Source organism: Muscardinus avellanarius (assembly GCF_963383645.1).
Source record: "Muscardinus avellanarius genome assembly, chromosome: 7".
Lineage (NCBI taxonomy): Eukaryota > Metazoa > Chordata > Mammalia > Rodentia > Gliridae > Muscardinus > Muscardinus avellanarius.
In genome coordinates, this window is record NC_137793.1 from 116,511,242 (window position 1) to 116,528,581 (window position 17,340).

At 46.3% G+C, this 17,340-nt stretch overlaps 1 protein-coding gene across 3 annotated transcripts in view; it reads right to left on the reverse strand.

Annotated features, from left to right (window-relative positions):
• The window catches only part of POU2F1 (POU class 2 homeobox 1), a gene marked incomplete at both ends in the record, with an annotated part of 127,493 nt that extends 111,116 nt beyond the window's left edge, over positions 1–16,377 (reverse strand). For 2 of the 3 annotated variants that reach the window (XM_080699018.1, XM_080699017.1), the window contains one exon: positions 16,296–16,377. In XM_080699018.1, coding sequence (XP_080555144.1) covers positions 16,296–16,356 — 61 coding nt within the window. The remainder of the gene's footprint in view (positions 1–16,295) is intronic. The other variant, XM_080699016.1, reaches the window with a different exon arrangement.
• Positions 16,378–17,340: the final 963 nt, after the last annotated feature.

A 17,340-nucleotide genomic window follows, 5' to 3' on the forward strand; every position in this document is an offset into this window, starting at 1 on the left:
CGAGCACCTCAGAACACACTTGAGTTCTTCAAACAAGGCTCAGTGGTGGCGCTGTTTTGTAGGCATACTCTACAAAGGAACTGCAAACATCTGTGCTTCTCTTTTGCAAAGACATAACACATAAAACTGAGTTCCAAAACATACTGTCTACACAGATCTGCTCGGATCATCTTAACAGCAAATAGGATGGCCCTCATTTGTCAAAGCTTCTAAGGGGATTCTTTTATGAGGCAAAAGGTAAGAAAACACATTTTAAAACATGAAGGAAACTGCCAGACCTTAAAAAAGAAGTACTTCTGATTTAAGTACTAGAGATACCAAGAGCAAACAGGAAGAACACAGGTAACAGATAATTCTGTGCCCGTATGCACCCGGACGCCCGTAATGCCGTCTACTCAGTGACGACAGGGTGAGCGCGCTCTCACCCACTTTGCCAAACTCCGGAATCAAGCAGGAGACGCACACATGCCCACTGCGGGTCCAACCTTCCAGACTCCGCAGTCAGCAGAGGGTCTGACAAGTGTGACCCTTTCATGGGAAAAGGCTATTTCTCTAGCACTGATATAAAGACTGTTCAAGAAAATAAAAACCCCAGCCAGGCGCGGCGTCAGGCCTGTGATCCTGGTACATGGGAGGCCAAGCCAGGAGGGTGGCAGGCTCAAAGCCAGTACACCCTGGTTTAAAAGACCCTGTCTGAAAATGAGTAAAACAGAGCAGGGATATAACTCAGAGCTAGAATGGCCCTGGGGAGTTCAATCCCCAGTACAATAAGTAAATAAGTAAACAAATAAGTATTTACCATTAACATACTGAAACTGCCTCTCTAAACTCAGAGTTTTAAGTATATATCATATATATCTTTCCATATGCAGCAAATAAGTTAATGAATTTGATAAATATTAGGCCCAATTTCCTGATTTGTTTCAAGACAAAAAATCTCATACTCTGCTCACATGAGATTCTTATACTACATCTTACACACACCAAGCCTCTCATCATCTGAAAGTACTGTTGCTCGAGTCTTCACTAGTCTCTTGAGGAATAGAATTCTGAATTACTAAAGCAATGCATTCGTTTTTTAAGAATCCCAGCAAAACAAGCTAAAGTCTGCGCATATGATTTCATTGGACTCTCCTATCTCAGTCTCTCAAGTCCTGAGACTACAGGTGCATGCCACCATATCCAGTTTCTCCACAATTACGTTTCACATATGCTATGAAGCGTGCTGACGTTCTCTGAAGGGTGAACTGCTACACAGGCTTCGGCAAGGTCCAAGCGTAACCACGTACCTGCTGTCCTGCACAGAGGTCAGGGGTGCCAGACCCCGTCTACTTAACCACTTCATGACTTCAGATACTGCCTGTGACATCAGGGCTAGGGGTGCAACTCAATGGTCAGAACACTGGCCTAGCACACCTGCGGCCATAGTTCAATCCCCAGTATTGGAAGGGGGGCTGTAAAACAACCACAAGGATATAAAAACACTCAATTACCCCTAAATCACAGGCAGCGTTCCCTCCAACTCTGTTCTTTCCCTGACACTGTCATTTCTCCACACTCCGCCCAAGCAGACATCCCCAACCTCTTCCCCCTTGTCTCCTCCCCGTCCTCAGCTAAGGAACGCCCATACTTCGGCTTGTGGCACCACCTCCTCCTGGGGCTTCGGTATTACCAACCGCAAGGTAAGGGATCATCCGAAATGTCTCACACATGCTAGTAGTTTCCTACCATATATTATGTTGACCTCGTTTTGTTTTTGTTTTGAGTGGTATTGGGGTTGAACCCAGGAGTGCCGTACCGCTGAGTCACACCCCAAATGTTTTAATTTTGAAAGCGTTTTGCTAAATTTCCACACTGCTCTCTAACCTGTCTCCTATCTCAGTTTCCAAAGTACTGGGACTACAGGCATGTACCACCACACCCAGCTTGAACTTAGTTTTATTTGTAGAACTTGGCAGGTAGAAGCTTAATAGTGTGTGTGTGTGTGTGTGTGTGTGTGTGTGTGTGTGTGTGTGTTACTGGGGGAGGAACCCAGGGGTTTTCTACCTCTGGGCTACACTCCCAGAACTATTTTACATTTTATTTGGAAACAGGGTCTCACTAAGTTGCTGGGAGCCTCACTAAGTAGCCGAGGCTGGCTTCGAACCTATTCGATCCTTCTATCTCAGCCTTCCAAGTGCAGGGATTACAAGCGTGCACCACCACGCCCGGCGAAGCTTAAATATTTTACATCATTAATTTTTTGCTTTTATGGTATATGGGTTTGTGGCATGTCAGAAAGCCTTCCCACCCCTAAGCCAAGAATAGTGACACACACCTGTAATCTCAGTACTTGGGAGGCTGAAAAAGGAAGATCAGAGTTCAAAGCCAGTATATAAAAACTTAGTACCTTGTTTCTTTGTGGGTGTGTATGGGGGTGACTGAACCCACAGGTATTCTACATGCAGGCTGTACCTCTAGCCCTCTTATATTTTGAAATAAGGTCTTGCCTAAATTGCTGAGGTTGGCCTCAAGCCTGCCATCCTCCTGTCTCAGCCTCCCAAATCCCGGGATTACAGGTAGGCACCACCACACCCAGCTGTGAGATTGCATTTCTAAATAAAAAATAAAATAGGGCTGTTGGTATAGCTCAGAAGTAGAACACCTTTGAGTTCAATCCCAGCACCACAGGTACCCTGCACCCCCCAAGCTACTTCATTCCTACAACTAAATAAGAGTCATTCCTGATCTTTGCGATGAGGGGAAGGGGTGCTGGGGATTGAACCCAGGGGCATTCTACCTCTCAGCTCCACCTCCAGCCCTTTTCTAACTTTTTTTTTTTGGGGGGGGGGGAAGGAATAGAGTCTAATTTTCTGAGGCTGGCCTCATCTTCTGCTCAAGCTCTCAAGTAATGAGATTACAGGTGTATGCCACCACAGCCAGCTTCTCCACAATTAAATTTTGTATATGATATGAGGTATGTGCTCTGACATACAACTTTTTTTTTCCAAATGGAGAGCTAACTGTCCCAACACCACCTGGTCCTCCTTCTATCTAACGTCCATTTCAATTATTCTAGGTTCCTAAACCCTGGTTTAGCGCTGACAAGAAACTTTTATGTCTGCATTAAAGCGATCACTTTTCAAAGTATACTGTTGTTCAAAAGGCTATGTATTTTGCTTCTAAAATCCCCAGCACCTGCTAGAATAAAAATAAAAGGGAGGGTGGGAGTGGGAGTACCAACCATCAACAATGCCGACATATAACCCTAACCTACCAGCGCAGCTGACCACGTGCACGTACAACTCCAGTACGGACGGAAATGACACCTGAATTGCTCCCAGGGGCAGACGCTTTTAGATGTGTTCTTTTACTCTGGTAAAGCAGCCTCAGCAACTTAGCAAGACCCTTTTCAAAACAAAAAGTAAAAGGACTAGGGGTGTGGCTCAGAGGTAGAATATACCTGGTATTAAAGAAAAAAAAGTCCCAGCTTCATGGGCATAAGTTGACCAGGTTTCCTTTTCTACATTATCTACAATGAATATTTGTCCCATTAGAAGTAAATATTAAATTTTATGCTAGATCTTGTTTTATGTTATATTTTTATATTTCATATATTTATTTTTCATTCCTTGCTATTATGAATCTCTATAAAACAACTTCAATTTTTAGGGAGAACACAAAATAAATATATAGATAAATAATGTTTACATCAATGAATACCAAGAAAAATATTATTTAATGGAGTCAGAGAAAAATTCATATAAAAAGCTAAGGGAGAGGGAGAATTTCTAGAATATATTATGCAGATTTAAAACATAAAAGCCAGTCAACTCTCATCTAGGGAAAAGGATAAAGGTGAAGCCAAAGGGGAAGGAAAGATCAGTGAATAGCCCAAACAATTTTTTATTTATAAAATTAGACAAACAGAATTACAAATGAACTGTAGTCAAGTTTACTATATGATTAAGATTTACATACAATATTCATAAGCATTTATTATTCCATATGTATCACTCAAAATGGTAAAAATAACATACTGATATTTGATTTTAAAAAGCAGAAAAATTACTTGATAAAAGTGGCCAAAGGGAGCCAGGCGTGGTGGTGCACGCTTGTAACCCCAGCATTTGGGAGGCTGAGACTAGAGGATGGCAACTCGCGGACAGCCTCAGCTATTTAGTAGAGCCCTTTGCAACTCAGTGAGACAAAATAAAAAATAAAAAATAAAAAATAGGGCTGAGGGTGAGCTTGGAGGTAGAATGCCCTTAGGTTCCAACCCCAGTACCACACACACACACACACAAAAAGTGGCCAAAGGGACACTACTAGGAAAAACAAGAGACTGCTGTCGCGACCTGCTTCCTATCTGAGCTGCTCCCTCCACCAAATATTGGGGTAAAAACCCAGCACGTGCGTGCTGACCTCTCAGTCTCCTAAATAACCCGGCGGGCAGTCGAGGTGGTGTTTTAACTGGACAGCACGCTCTCCTCCAAGGTCACCGCCCTCCTACCTCTTTCCACTGCTGACCCTGTACAACCACAGTTCAAGGTCACCATGCCCCTCCTCACTCTTGGCCCTCAGTGTGCTAGCCCTACCCTCCAGAGAATCCCAAGGTGTTAGGCTAGAATCCAGGTCAACCGGGCACTGGCCAGAGCGTGGAATACGACTTGTAGATCCAAGGACCAGGCTGAAAATGCTGAACTGCATTCTTTTCAGCCTTCCTTGACCCCTCTCCCCCAAACCTTTGAATAAAAACTTAAAAGCAGGCAGAGTAAAAACTGTTCTGGTGCTCCTTGGCTAGAAGAAACATTTCCTGTGCATGTGCAGGAGCTGGGCTCTCCGGGACCACAGGGCCCCCGCAGGTAAAGCATGGGACGCTGGACCACTCAAACCTGACACACACAGCTGGGGAGACCTGAGACCGGGAGGGGCATGCGGGTATTCATGGAAAGAAAATATTTAGGAAGTCATAAACTGACAGAAAATATAACTATTCTGAAAGGGCTAGAACCAACGTAACAACTTAGTGAAAACTTGTTTCAAAATAAAGAATAAAAAATAGGGCTGAGGGGTGTAGCTCGGAGATAGAATGCCCCTGGGTTCCATCCACATTGCTGCAAAAAAAAAAAAAAAAAAGTACTTGTAATAGCTTATTTTTTAGCTGAGTGAATGAACCCTAATGGACAGGGAGCCACACAAAACTAACACAAGGCAAGTCACGTAACAGGACGTGCAGCTAGGATCAGTTTTTACCAAGTGTGTGCACACGCATAAAGGGCACACACACAGGTGTGAGGTGGGTGCGTGTCTGCACATGCACAGGGATGAGCTCCAGGCAGGGGGCTGGATAACGGAGCGGCGTGCCATGGGAAGATGCGCCTCCAGCAGCTGGAGCTGGCGACGGCGCTGCTATGATAACCTAAATCCCCCGAAATCGCTCACAAAACTGCTAATCATCTTCTCAGACTACAGTGACGTTTACGGTCTCTCACAACATCACAGGATGTTCCCGATTCTGCTCTCACTAGCACTGATTGGCACATGAGAGTATGTATTTTACAGTCAACCGAAACAGCATTCCCCTCGGCTGAGGAAATAGACGCCTGTGGGGAGAATGGGGGACTTCGCAATGGAGCATGAGGGGAAATTTTCAGAGACCAACTGTATTATCACTAAATTGGGTGATACAGGACCTGGCTGAACAGAGAATAGATAACTAGAAACCAAAACCATTGAATGGCTGACTTTTCTCATCAGAAATAATGACCAACTGTCATCTTCCTCAACTGAAAGTTATATCCTGGTTTAATAACAGCTTGGCAGGCGATAAACAAATTTACTTTTCTTTTTATGTAATTTCCCCACATTAATTTAACTCAACTCATTTTAGAAACATTAAGTATTTTTAAATTGTTAAAAGTATATACAAATATGTAAATCACAATTTTCTATCACAAAAAAATACACGAATGCCCCAAATAAAAATTATCTGGATGTCAGTGGGCATGGTGGATGCATACTTGTAATCTCAATACTTGGAAGGCTGAGACAGAAGGATCCAGCCTCAGCTACTTAGTGAGGCTCTCGGTAACTTAGTGAGACCCTGTTTCAAAATAAAGAATAAAAACATCAGGCTAGGGGGTATAGCTCAGAGGTAGAATGCCCCTGGGGTAGAGTGCCCCAGCACCACACACACACACACACACACACACACACACACACACACACTATCTGGATGTTAACATTTGTAATTAGTTTCAACCTAATACATAATTCTTAAAAGAAATCCAAGATGTCCAAGACTTACGAGTTACCAGGACCAGCAATTTGCATACAAACATTTTCAAAACACTTTTATAGTCAGCATCTGGGAATGTCTGGAAGCTACGTTACATTAGATTTGGCAACCCACGGTCCACCTCTTCAAATTGCGAGATACAGTAAAGATGCACAGCTGACTCCATCCACACTCTGGATCCGGGACTGTGCCAGATCACTGAGGATAAATCCAGTAGTTAAATATGTGGATCCTGCAGCAGAAATTCTGCAAGCCCAAGTCTACTGGAGACCATCTTTGCCATTCAAGTGACTTCCCAGGAAGCTAACCGAGGAGAAGGATACCGCTCCTGCTTACTGCCTTAAACAAAATGGCTCAAGAGACCTAGGGATGCTACCTAGCTCAAGACACTGGTCCCTCACCTAGAAGATGGGGGCACACACACCCCGTGGGTCATTATAATACAAATCATTATCAGAAACCAGCACATTTGATCCAGGCGTGGCAGCACACGCATGTAATATCAGTACTTGGGAGGCTGGGACAGGAGGATGGCAGGTTCGCTGCCAGCCTCAGCTACTTAGGCCCTCTGCAACTTAGTGAGACCCTGATTCAAAATAAAGGAAAAAAAAATAGGGCTAGGGATGTAGCTCGGAGGTAGAATGCCCCTGGGTTCAACCCCCAGTACTGCAAAAACAACAAAACAAAACCAAAAAACAATGCATTTACTAGAAAGTGTAAGATTTTGTCATAAATTCTGACCATAACCCTAGTACTTGGGAGGCTGTCCCTAGCCGTGAGTTCCTGTTCTCAAGACTCTTCTGAGGCAAAATTTCCTGCTGAGACAAGAAAATAAGACGATATAATGAAGTGCTAAATTAGCTAAGTGAAACAAATTAAGTACTAAATTCCGAGAAAGTAGGACAGGAGCTCAGGCTTGGAAAAGAGCTATTTGTGGAGATAGAACCTGGACAAGTGGGTCCCTTAAGATACACAAGGAGGACTGCTTTCACCCTGCTCCCCAGGCGTCCTGAGTCTTGTGGAGACTTGGGGGCTACCTGAAGTAGAGGGAGGGTGCTTCCCCACCCCTGCACAGTACTCCAACCAGAGCAGCCCACGATATCTGTAAAGGAGAATGCCAAGCTTCTGAGGGCCTGATATGGGATGTGGCTTAGTGGTAGAGCTCTTGCCTACTGTGTGTAAGCCCTGGGTCCATCTGCAGCACCACAAGAGCCAAAACTAAAATCTAAAAAGTGTGAAGCTCCCCCTAACTTACAAATGCACAATTCTTTAAAACCCATGAAGTACTCCCACCAGACACAGGTGCTTAGTGATACAGAACCCAGCCTTCTCACCTCCCTGGCCCTCTGCTCCACACTCCACATCAACACACCTGGCATTCTGCCACCTGCTGGGACAGGCCAAGTAAAGGTTCTTATGCCCCCCTGGCCTGACCCAGTGAGCTTACTATTAGGTCACCTGTCCAAATTGGAACTAGGTTTGAAGGGTACAGGGAGAGGGCACCAAGAAGGCCTCAGATAGAACACAGCCCAATGCAAGTCTTGAAGTTTGGGGAAAACTTTTCCAAAATTAAATTCTGACTTGGCTGGGTATGGTGGTACAATCCAGTAATCCCAGTATATGGGAGATTGAGATAGGAGGTTCAAAGCCAGCCTCAGCAATTTAGGGAGGCTCTCAGCAACTCTGGTTCCAAATAAAAAATAACAAAGGCCTGGGGGTGTAGCTCAGAGGTACAATGCTCCTGGGTTCAATCCCTAGCAACACCCACAGCGGTTTATTTATTAAATTAAAGCCTGACTGTAAGAATGCTCTATTTGTGGTGGGTCTATGGGGATGACCTTGGTGGTGCTATTTAGGGAATAGTACAGGACAAGAATGCACAGGTGGGACGTGCCTACCAACAGAAGCAGAGCTCAGCTCTGAGGTCCCACTAGCTCCAGGCAGCACCTCCACCCGCCCTCCTCGCAGCACACACACCCCTTGCTGTGGAGCCCCCGCCCCGGCGGGGGGGGGGGGGGCTGGCTGCCTGCTGCACTCGAGGCTGCAGGCCTCCACAGGTGCTCCGCAGAGTCCAAGCCGCCATGGCTTCCCCTTCTCCACACAGCTCAAGTCATAAAAACTGCTGATTTTACCCTTGTGCTCATGTAAAAACTATTAGCTACTCTGAAAATGCTTCTGCTACCAATTTTCTACTCCCCATAGCAACTCTAACACTGCTATTATCAGCACCTTACTGTTGACAGAAATGACCAGAGAAGTCGGTGCTAAAGCCAAAAGGAGACATGTGGAATTTACCAAGGTCAGACCCACCCGACGCTCAGTCCACACACACAGTGGCTTGGGCACAGGTCACCCCAGGACTCGTCCACACACAGTGGCATGCTCATAGGACACGCCAGGACTCATCCACACACAGTGGCTTGTGCACAGGACACCCCAGGGCTCGTCCACACACAGTGGCTTGCGCACAGGTCACCCCAGGACTCGCCACACACAGTGGCATGCTCATAGGACACCCCAGGACTCGCCACACACAGTGGCTTGCGCACAGGACACCCCAGGACTCGTCCACACACAGTGGCTTGCGCACAGGACACCCCAGGACTCGTCCACACACAGTGGCTTGCTCACAGGACACCCCAGGACTCGTCCACACACAGTGGCATGCTCCTAGGACACTCCAGGACTCGTCCACACACAGTGGCATGCTCACAGGACACCCCAGGACTTGTCCACACACAGTGGCATGCTCATAGGACACCCCAGGACTCGTCCACACACAGTGGCATGCTCACAGGACACCCCAGGACTTGTCCACACACAGTGGCTTGCGCAAAGGACACCCCAGGACTCGTCCACACACAGTGGCATGCTCATAGGACACCCCAGGACTCGTCCACACACAGTGGCTTGCTCATAGGACACCCCAGGACTCGTCCACACACAGTGGCTTGCTCATAGGACACCCCAGGACTCATCCACACACAGTGGCATGCTCATAGGACACCCCAGGACTCGTCCACACACAGTGGCATGCTCATAGGACACCCCAGGACTCACCCAGTTATAACACACTGAATTCCTGACTCTCTTCAGTTTTCACAGGGACCCTAAAACCCAACAGTCTTCACTCAATCATGCCTAAAGCAACATGCTTAAACCTGAATTTTTGCCTTGTTTCCCAACAGCTCACCCCCAATTTCCCTACATGTCCGTCCGTATGGTCCTACTCTCCTCTGAATAACCCAGGCTCAAAACCTTGCCATTTTCCTTTGATCCTAATGAGTTCCTAAACACTTTAAATTGGGGCTTTGATCATGGCACTGTCCAGAACAACAAAACTCGAAGGCCTCCCTACTGCCTGGCACATGAAATCCAAACTTCCAGCAGCACAGAGCCTGGCCTGCTCTTCTCCGCTCCCAGCCGGCCTCGGGGGCGACCCTGGAAGCCTTGCTCTGCTGCCCATGCAGTGCTTATTAAAGCAGCAACCTTGGAAAGGTCACTTGAGCTGAACTCTATTTTACTCAGCTATAAAATGGGTCTAATAAGGCTCATTATTAGAAGGGCTGAGCAAGGTCATGAAAATGAGAGCGCGCCAGACACTGTAAGGCACCGTAAAAGCAGACGGTGTCGCTGTGTCAGTTATGGTCATTTTATTTGTGGTTCCTCTGCTCTAGAAAGGAGGTTCAGTAGCCCACATAAAACACTAAATTTAAAGGTGGAAGCAATAAAAGAAACAAAAGGAAATGTAACCCTCCTGTCTTAGTCTCTGAGGCAAGGTGATTATAAGTGTATGCCACCATGCCTGCCTTAGTTTCTTTGTTTGTTTGTTTGTTTGTTTGTTTTGCAGGTCTGGGGATGGAACCCAAGGGTATGTGACCTCCAAGCTACACCTCCTGCCCTGTTTTTTTTTTTTTTCATTCATTATTTTCAAACAAGGTCTCACTAAGTTGCAAAGGATCTCACTAAGTAGCTGAGGCTGTCCGCGAACCGTGATCCTCCTGTCTCAGCCTCCTGAATGCTGGGATTACAAGTGTGTGCCACCAAGCCCAGCTTGCCTTAGTTTTTTAAGCTAAGAAAAGTTTAAGATTAATAAAAAAAAAAAAAAGGTGGGTGGGAGAGTACTGAGGATTCAATCCAGAAACATTCTACCTCTGAGCTACACCCTTAGCCTTATTTTATTTTTTATTTGGAAAGAAGGCCATTGTTGAGAGAGCCTTGCTAAATTGCTAAGCCTGGCTCCCATCCTGTGATCCTCCTGTCTCAACCTCCCAAATGCTGGAATTATAAGTGTGCACCACCATGCCCAGTTTAAAAAAAAAAAAAACTATTTTTAACTATTGATTCCAGTATCTTGCTGCAGAATGAATCAATAGAAATAAGTAATTTTTTCATGAGCAGATCATTAAAATATATGCACTAAAACAAGAAAACACCTAGGTCACTTTTCTCTTTAAAAATGTATTTACTTTTGAGCCGGGCATGGTGGCGCATGCTTGTAATCCCAACGCTTGGGAGGCTGAGACAGGAGGATCGCACAGGTTCAAAGCCAGCCTCAGCTAGTTAGTGAGGCTCTCAGCAACTTAGTGAGACCCTGTTTCCAAATAAAGTATAAAATAGGTCTGGGAGTGTAGCCCAAAGGTAGAAAGCCCCTGGGTTCCACCCCCAGTACCACCAAAAAAAAAAAAGTATTTGTTTGTCAGGCATGGTGGCACACAACTGTATTCCTAGTACTTGGGAGGCAGAGACAGGAAGATTGCAACTCTGAGGCTTAGCCTGAGCAATTTAGCAAGACTATTTCAGAATTTTTTGTTTAAATGCTGAAGGTATAAGCTGAGGTAGAATAACCCTGAGTTCAGTTCCCAGTACCACCAAAAAAAAAAAGTGTATTCACTTAACATTATCATATAACTCCAATACTTAGGTATCCACATGTTAAAATACAAACCAGTCTTAAAACATATCCAATATAATGTTTATTTTTCAGCCATTCCTATTTATACTTTCTTTTGCAAAGAGAAAGCATACTAGAGGGAAACAAAAACATATTTTTCTATTTTACTGATCTAATTTAATATGCTATTTCTATGAGTCCAACATAAAAACCAATAGTTACAGAGAATTATGACATAAATCATGGGACAGGCTGAACTGTACCTGCTATGACTTTCAGTATTGCCGGCTACGTGAAGCTTCTACAAACCTTCACACTGAGGTTAGTTTATACTCTTCGCATTCCTTTTTTAAAAATTAATATAACATAGCCTCTCTAAATATTCAGTTTCCTGGACAGAACTTGAAAAGACAATCTGATAAATCTAGGTCTGCTGATTCTTCTTTTGCTCAATTACTAGACCCGACAGCAAAAATTAGGCAACACTAAAAAGCTTGAAAGCTTGAGCTTAAGTAGAAAAAAGAGAGCCGTCCCAGTCACTGAGCAAAGGTGCTGCTTAGCAAACCAGCACCCTACAGTGAAAGCACACGGAAACCTAGAGGCCACACTCCTTCCAGTAGCGGGCTTCTCCACGGCAGAGGCTCTGACCTCAGGACAACTCCCATCCCCAAACTCGAGATTTACCGTGAATGGATCGGTAAATCAGGTAAATCAGGCAACCGCTCCTCTCTTCTAAGGAGTTTGTAAGAGCTCACTGTCGGCTTAGAATTCAGAAATACTTCAGCATAACATAAAACCAATCTATTTCAAAATCCAGTTACTCAATTATCTTTATTCGCAAAGTAAAGATTATGTCAATAAAGTGCCCAAAACGTTCAACAAAAGACACATAAAGAAGAGCTGGGGATAGGCTCAGTGGTAGAGTGCTAGCCTGGCCTGCACAAGGCACTAGGTTCAATCCCCAGTACTGGAAGGAAAAAAGCATAAGGAAACTGTGAACCTTAATTGTTCTCTTTGAACCTGAACTATTACCTTTTTTAACTACTCAAAAAAATATTTACATTATTTAGGTAAAATAATAAAGACAAAAACTTTTAAGTAAAACTCTGGTCCAAACAGTTTCCTTACGAGAGGAGGAGGGGGATTCAAACTTTCAACTCCCATGCCTAGTATGAGATTGCCTTGAAGAAACAATAAGCATGTTTGCTCATACACTTGGCATTTAAGGAGAAATCAGAAACAAGATCATGGGTGACCAAAAAGGGGCAGGTTAGTCAGTGATCTGTTCTGTTCTCTAAACAGGAATTATCTGAGTAGTTCTGAGTGTCATCATTTTCATGAGAAAAAACATTCCTTTCCAATCGAACCAATACTGATGTAGAAAAGCAAACAACGGCAGTTGTACAGCACTATTTTTAGTACTACTGAAGACTAAAATGCAAAGATTAGGGCTGTGGGTTGTTAATATGAAAACAACAACAACAAAAAACTAGTATCAATAAGGCAAGCCGGGCATGGTGGTGCGCTTGTAATCCCAGCAATCAGGAGGCCGAGACCAGAGGATTGCAGGTTCACAACTAGCCTCAGCTACTTAGTGAGGCCCTCTGCAACTTAGTGAGACCGTGTTTCAAAATAGAGAATAAAAAATAGGGCTGGGGGTGTAGCTTGGAGGTAGAAAGCCCCTGGGTTCCATCCCCAGAGCCGTTAAAAAAAAAAAAAAAAGAAACCTGATTTAATACACACCCCTAAATTTAAAATCAAGCAATATAAATTCAAAAAACACTTCAAATATTTTAAATGGAAAACATTATGAAAACATTCAAATTTCCAGTACTATTATCTTAGAACCAATCTGCCTAAGATAATCAAGGTTCTCTTAAACATCTTTGGTGGATTGATAAGAGCAGTTTGACATTGTGAGCCCTGAATTATTCCAAAACCCGCTGACCAGATGAATGACAGATTAACAAGGACTTGAACGTAGGCAGCACTGAAACACATTTTATTTCTTCTGCTTTTTGTCACCTATTGATACAGAGAACAGTAAATTAAAAATATGGCAGAACACTACACCTAAATAATAGCCACTGTTTTCCCCTTGGCTACTGGCATTTTTTGACAACGACAAAAGGAGAGAAGTCAGAAGTTAATTTGGGGAAGAAGCTAAAAATTACTTTTACAGTAACAGCTCAGAAGCAGAACAGTCTTTTAGGAATTAAAAACACTTGGTCAGCTGTACTTTGAATGCTCCAGAGCTTAATTCAAATGAACCATTATAGTTAATAGGTGGGGCAAGATAAGAAGTGGCAGCAATTTTTTAGAAACTCGTGGGAAGAGGCCTGGCAGGTGTCAAAGGAGGCAGCAGGCTACACACCCAGGAAGGCTCAAACATCGCCTGAAGGGCCACACCAATTTACCATATTCCCAGAGCACATTTACATTTCACCATAAGATAATCGAGTTAAAAGTATGGTGAGAAATGCCTAAGAAGAAAACCTCCTAATATGTCAAAAATTGTAATGGGAACCAGTACCTTGCAATAGAATTTTTTTTTTTTTAGTCACTCATCAGCAAGGTGTGGTAGCACACGTGGGCATGTGCTTGTGTTCCCAGTATTTAGGAGGTTGAGATGGAAGGATCACAGGTGTAATTCAGCCTCAGCAACTTAAAGAGGCCCTCAGCAAGACCCTGTTTCAAAGTAAATATATATAAGCGGGGCATGGTGGCGCACGCTTGTAATCCCTGCGCTTGGGAGGCTGAGACAGGAGGATCGCACGGATTCAAAGCCAGCCTCGGCTACGTAGGCTTTCAGCAACTTAGTGAGACCCTGTTTCCAAAAACAAAATATGAAAAAAGGTCTGGGAGTATAGCCCGGAGGTAGAAAGCCTCTGGGTTCCACCCCCAGTACCACCAAAAAAAAAAAAAGTAAATATATATAAATATATAATAAGTATATATTGAAGTAAATATATATATATATATATATAAATAAATAAAATGTTAGGGTTGGGGAGTGTGTACTTCAGAAGTAAAATGCCTCTGTGTTCAATCCCCAGTACCCAAATAAATACATAAATATCAGTAGCCAATCAAAACAAAGTATGCCACTTATCCAGGTTAAGATAAATCTAAAAATAATTCTTAATTGTTTAAAAACTATTTTTAACCAGGCATGGTGGCCCACGCTTGTAATCCCAGTACTTGGGAGGCTGAGACGGGAGGATCTCAGGTTCCTCAGCCATTCTCAGCTACTCAGTGAGGCCGTCCGCAACTGAGTCTCTGTTTCAAAATAAAGACTAAAAAATAGGACTGGGGGGTATAAGTTGAAGGTAGAAAGAATGCTCCTGGGTTCAACCCCAAGTACCTTAAAAAAAAAAAAAAGGAACTTGGAGGATCACAATAAACCTACCTAAAATAAGCACATGAATCTATACTCATCCTTATTTACAAGCCGGCCTCTTCTTCTGTGAATGTGAGAAAGAGGATTTTTACTATAGTATGAAAAGCCAGTTAAAACCTAAGTAAGGCCACTAAACATACCCATCCTGTTTCTATGCTTCTATAACCAATGAAATTAGGTGATTTGACATTTGGTTTGTAAAATGCAATGTTCACTTTATCATCTTGGATAAATTATCTCTAGGCTCAGTAGCGGTTAAATTGCAGCTATAAAGGAAACTGTCCCAAGATAAATGGTTTCCTATGAGAAGGCTTCATGGCTACACTTCACCTAAGGACAATAAATCAAATTCACTGCACCTTGTCCCCTGTCCAGTGACATCATCAGCCTGACCACATCTCGGGAATCTGGTGCAAAGACATGCTATTTAAGGCATGAAATCGGAGTCCCGCTTTTTGTCCCTGAGCCCTCAGGTCTCCCGTGATCACCTGAACAAGCTCTTGAAAGCTGCAGATTTTCCCCACTGCACCCGGGGCCTACCTCCTACAAGTGGAAGGGAGGTAGGGGAAACAATGAGGACTGGTTATTTTAATAGTGTGTAGTCCATTTAATCTACAATTTTGTCACAAATTAAACTGAAGACTATTGTCTAACAAAATATGTAGCTAGGTAATCACCATGAAGTGGCTTAACACGGTTTCAAACACAGCAGTGCGGTGTTGCACACCATTCCTGGAATAGCCCTGTCAAAAGTATCAGCCTTAAAAGTATATATATATACGCACTAAAACGACGCAAAATTCAATGTTTAAAAGAATTATCACAGGAAAGACTGAAAATCGGAACTGTTTTTTCAACAGTGAAAGTTAGCCTGCTTTCCCCAGGCCAGGTGTCCTAAGCCGGGGGACCCCGGGATGGACTCGGCGGCGGGGAGGGCGCGACCGCGGGGACACAAAGCCCGAGCTCGCGGCTCGCTGGCCGCCGGCGGAGCGGCGCTGGCGCCGCGGCCGAGGCTAGAGCGCGGCCCCCCAGGCCGGGCCGGGGCGCGGCCGGGCCCGAGGCCGGGTCGGGGGCCCTCCGCGGCCGCAGCGGGCCGGCCACCGCGGGCGGCGGGGCTCGCGGCCTAGGCGGCGGAGCGAGACCCGAGAACCGGAGCCGCGCCGGGCGCGGAGCACATGGCGAACGCAAAATATAAACACGGCGTTGGGCTGTGAGTGGCTGTTATTAAAGGTCTGAATTACTAAACATGAGAGGCGGGGAAAGCCGGGCGGCCATTTCAATAATATAAACCTCCCCGAATTAGACATTATTCAAATGAGGAGCGCGGCGGCGGCGGCGGCGGCGGCGGCGGGGCTCGGGGCTCCGTGCTCCGGCTCCGGCTCCGGCTCCGGCTCCGGCTCCGGCTCCCGCTCCCGCTCCCGCTCCCGCTCCCGCTCCGCGCCGCCAGGCCAGGCCGGCCCCGCGCGGCCGCGGCCCCCCCGCTATGAATATGTAGAGCGCCTCATTGTCCCGCCGCGAGCCGGGCGGGAGGCCGCCGCCGCCGCCGCCGCGCCCCCGGCCCGGCCCGCGCCCCTCCGCCCGCCGCCGCCGCCGCCGCCGCCGCCGCCCGGCCGCCGTTAATTATAATAATCCTGAGTACTAATAAATTATGCTAAGTCGCGGGGGGGCGCGGGAGCCGGGCCGAGTATGAATATGAATATGTAAAATGCCGTAATGATTACCTGCTGCCGCCGCCGCCGCGGCTGAACTCTCATCTTGACTCGCTGCTCCTCCGTCCGCCATTTTGAATATTTTAACCAAAATCGCCCGGGCGCCGAGCCCTCCCCCGCCCGCCGCCGCCGCCCCGCCCGCCGCCGCTCCCCGGGCGCGCGCCAGGGGGCGCGCGAGGCCGCCCGGCCCGCGGGAAGGCCCGCCCCCTCCGCTCGGCGCACGCGCAGCCGGCCGCCGCCCCCGGCCTCCGGAGCGCCTCCACCTGCCACTCGCCGCGGCGCTCCGCGGCTGCGCGCGGCCCTGCGCATGCGCGCCCCCCCCCCGCCGGACGCGCCGTGTGCGCCTGCGCTCGCCTCGCCGGGCGCCCACCCGGAGCGTGGACCCGCGGTTGTCTCTCTCCGGTCTCGCACCCTGCAGCCCCGCCTCGGGTTCCCCCGGCGGGCCACTGTAAGAGGGGGCCCTCGGGGCCCGGACACGCTGACCGCGAAGGCGGGCCCCGCGCGCTGACTTCCGGCCCGCAGGGGCCCCGCCCCCGCTGCACCTGTCGCCCGCGCCCTCTCCCGCCGCGCAGGCCGGCCGCCCGGCCCAGCAGCGCCGCTCCCGCTCCCGCTCCCGCTCCCTGATTTCGCTTTGGGAACTTTCTTTTTTTAAAACCTAGCAGTAAACTGGATGATATAGATAAAAAAAAAAAAAACCGGCAGCAACTTCATGAATGTCTTTGCTGTGCTTCTCAGATTATATAGGAAAGGGAGAAAGTTTCCCGTTGTAAAGATCTTTATAATCACTTGATGTTACTGGGATTTCTCTATTGCTGAAATCTTTCGAGGCAGGAGGAACGCAGGTTCAAAGGCAAGCTCGGCAACTTAGCGAGGTTGACAGCAACCTAGTGAGACCCTGTTTCCAGATAAGAAACGAAATCGGGCTAGGGGTGTAGCTTGGAAGTAGAAAGCCTCTGTGTTCGATCTCCAGTACCAAATACATAAATATGAATATGTATAGGTATATTATATATAAAAGGTATATATATATATATATATATATATATATATATATATA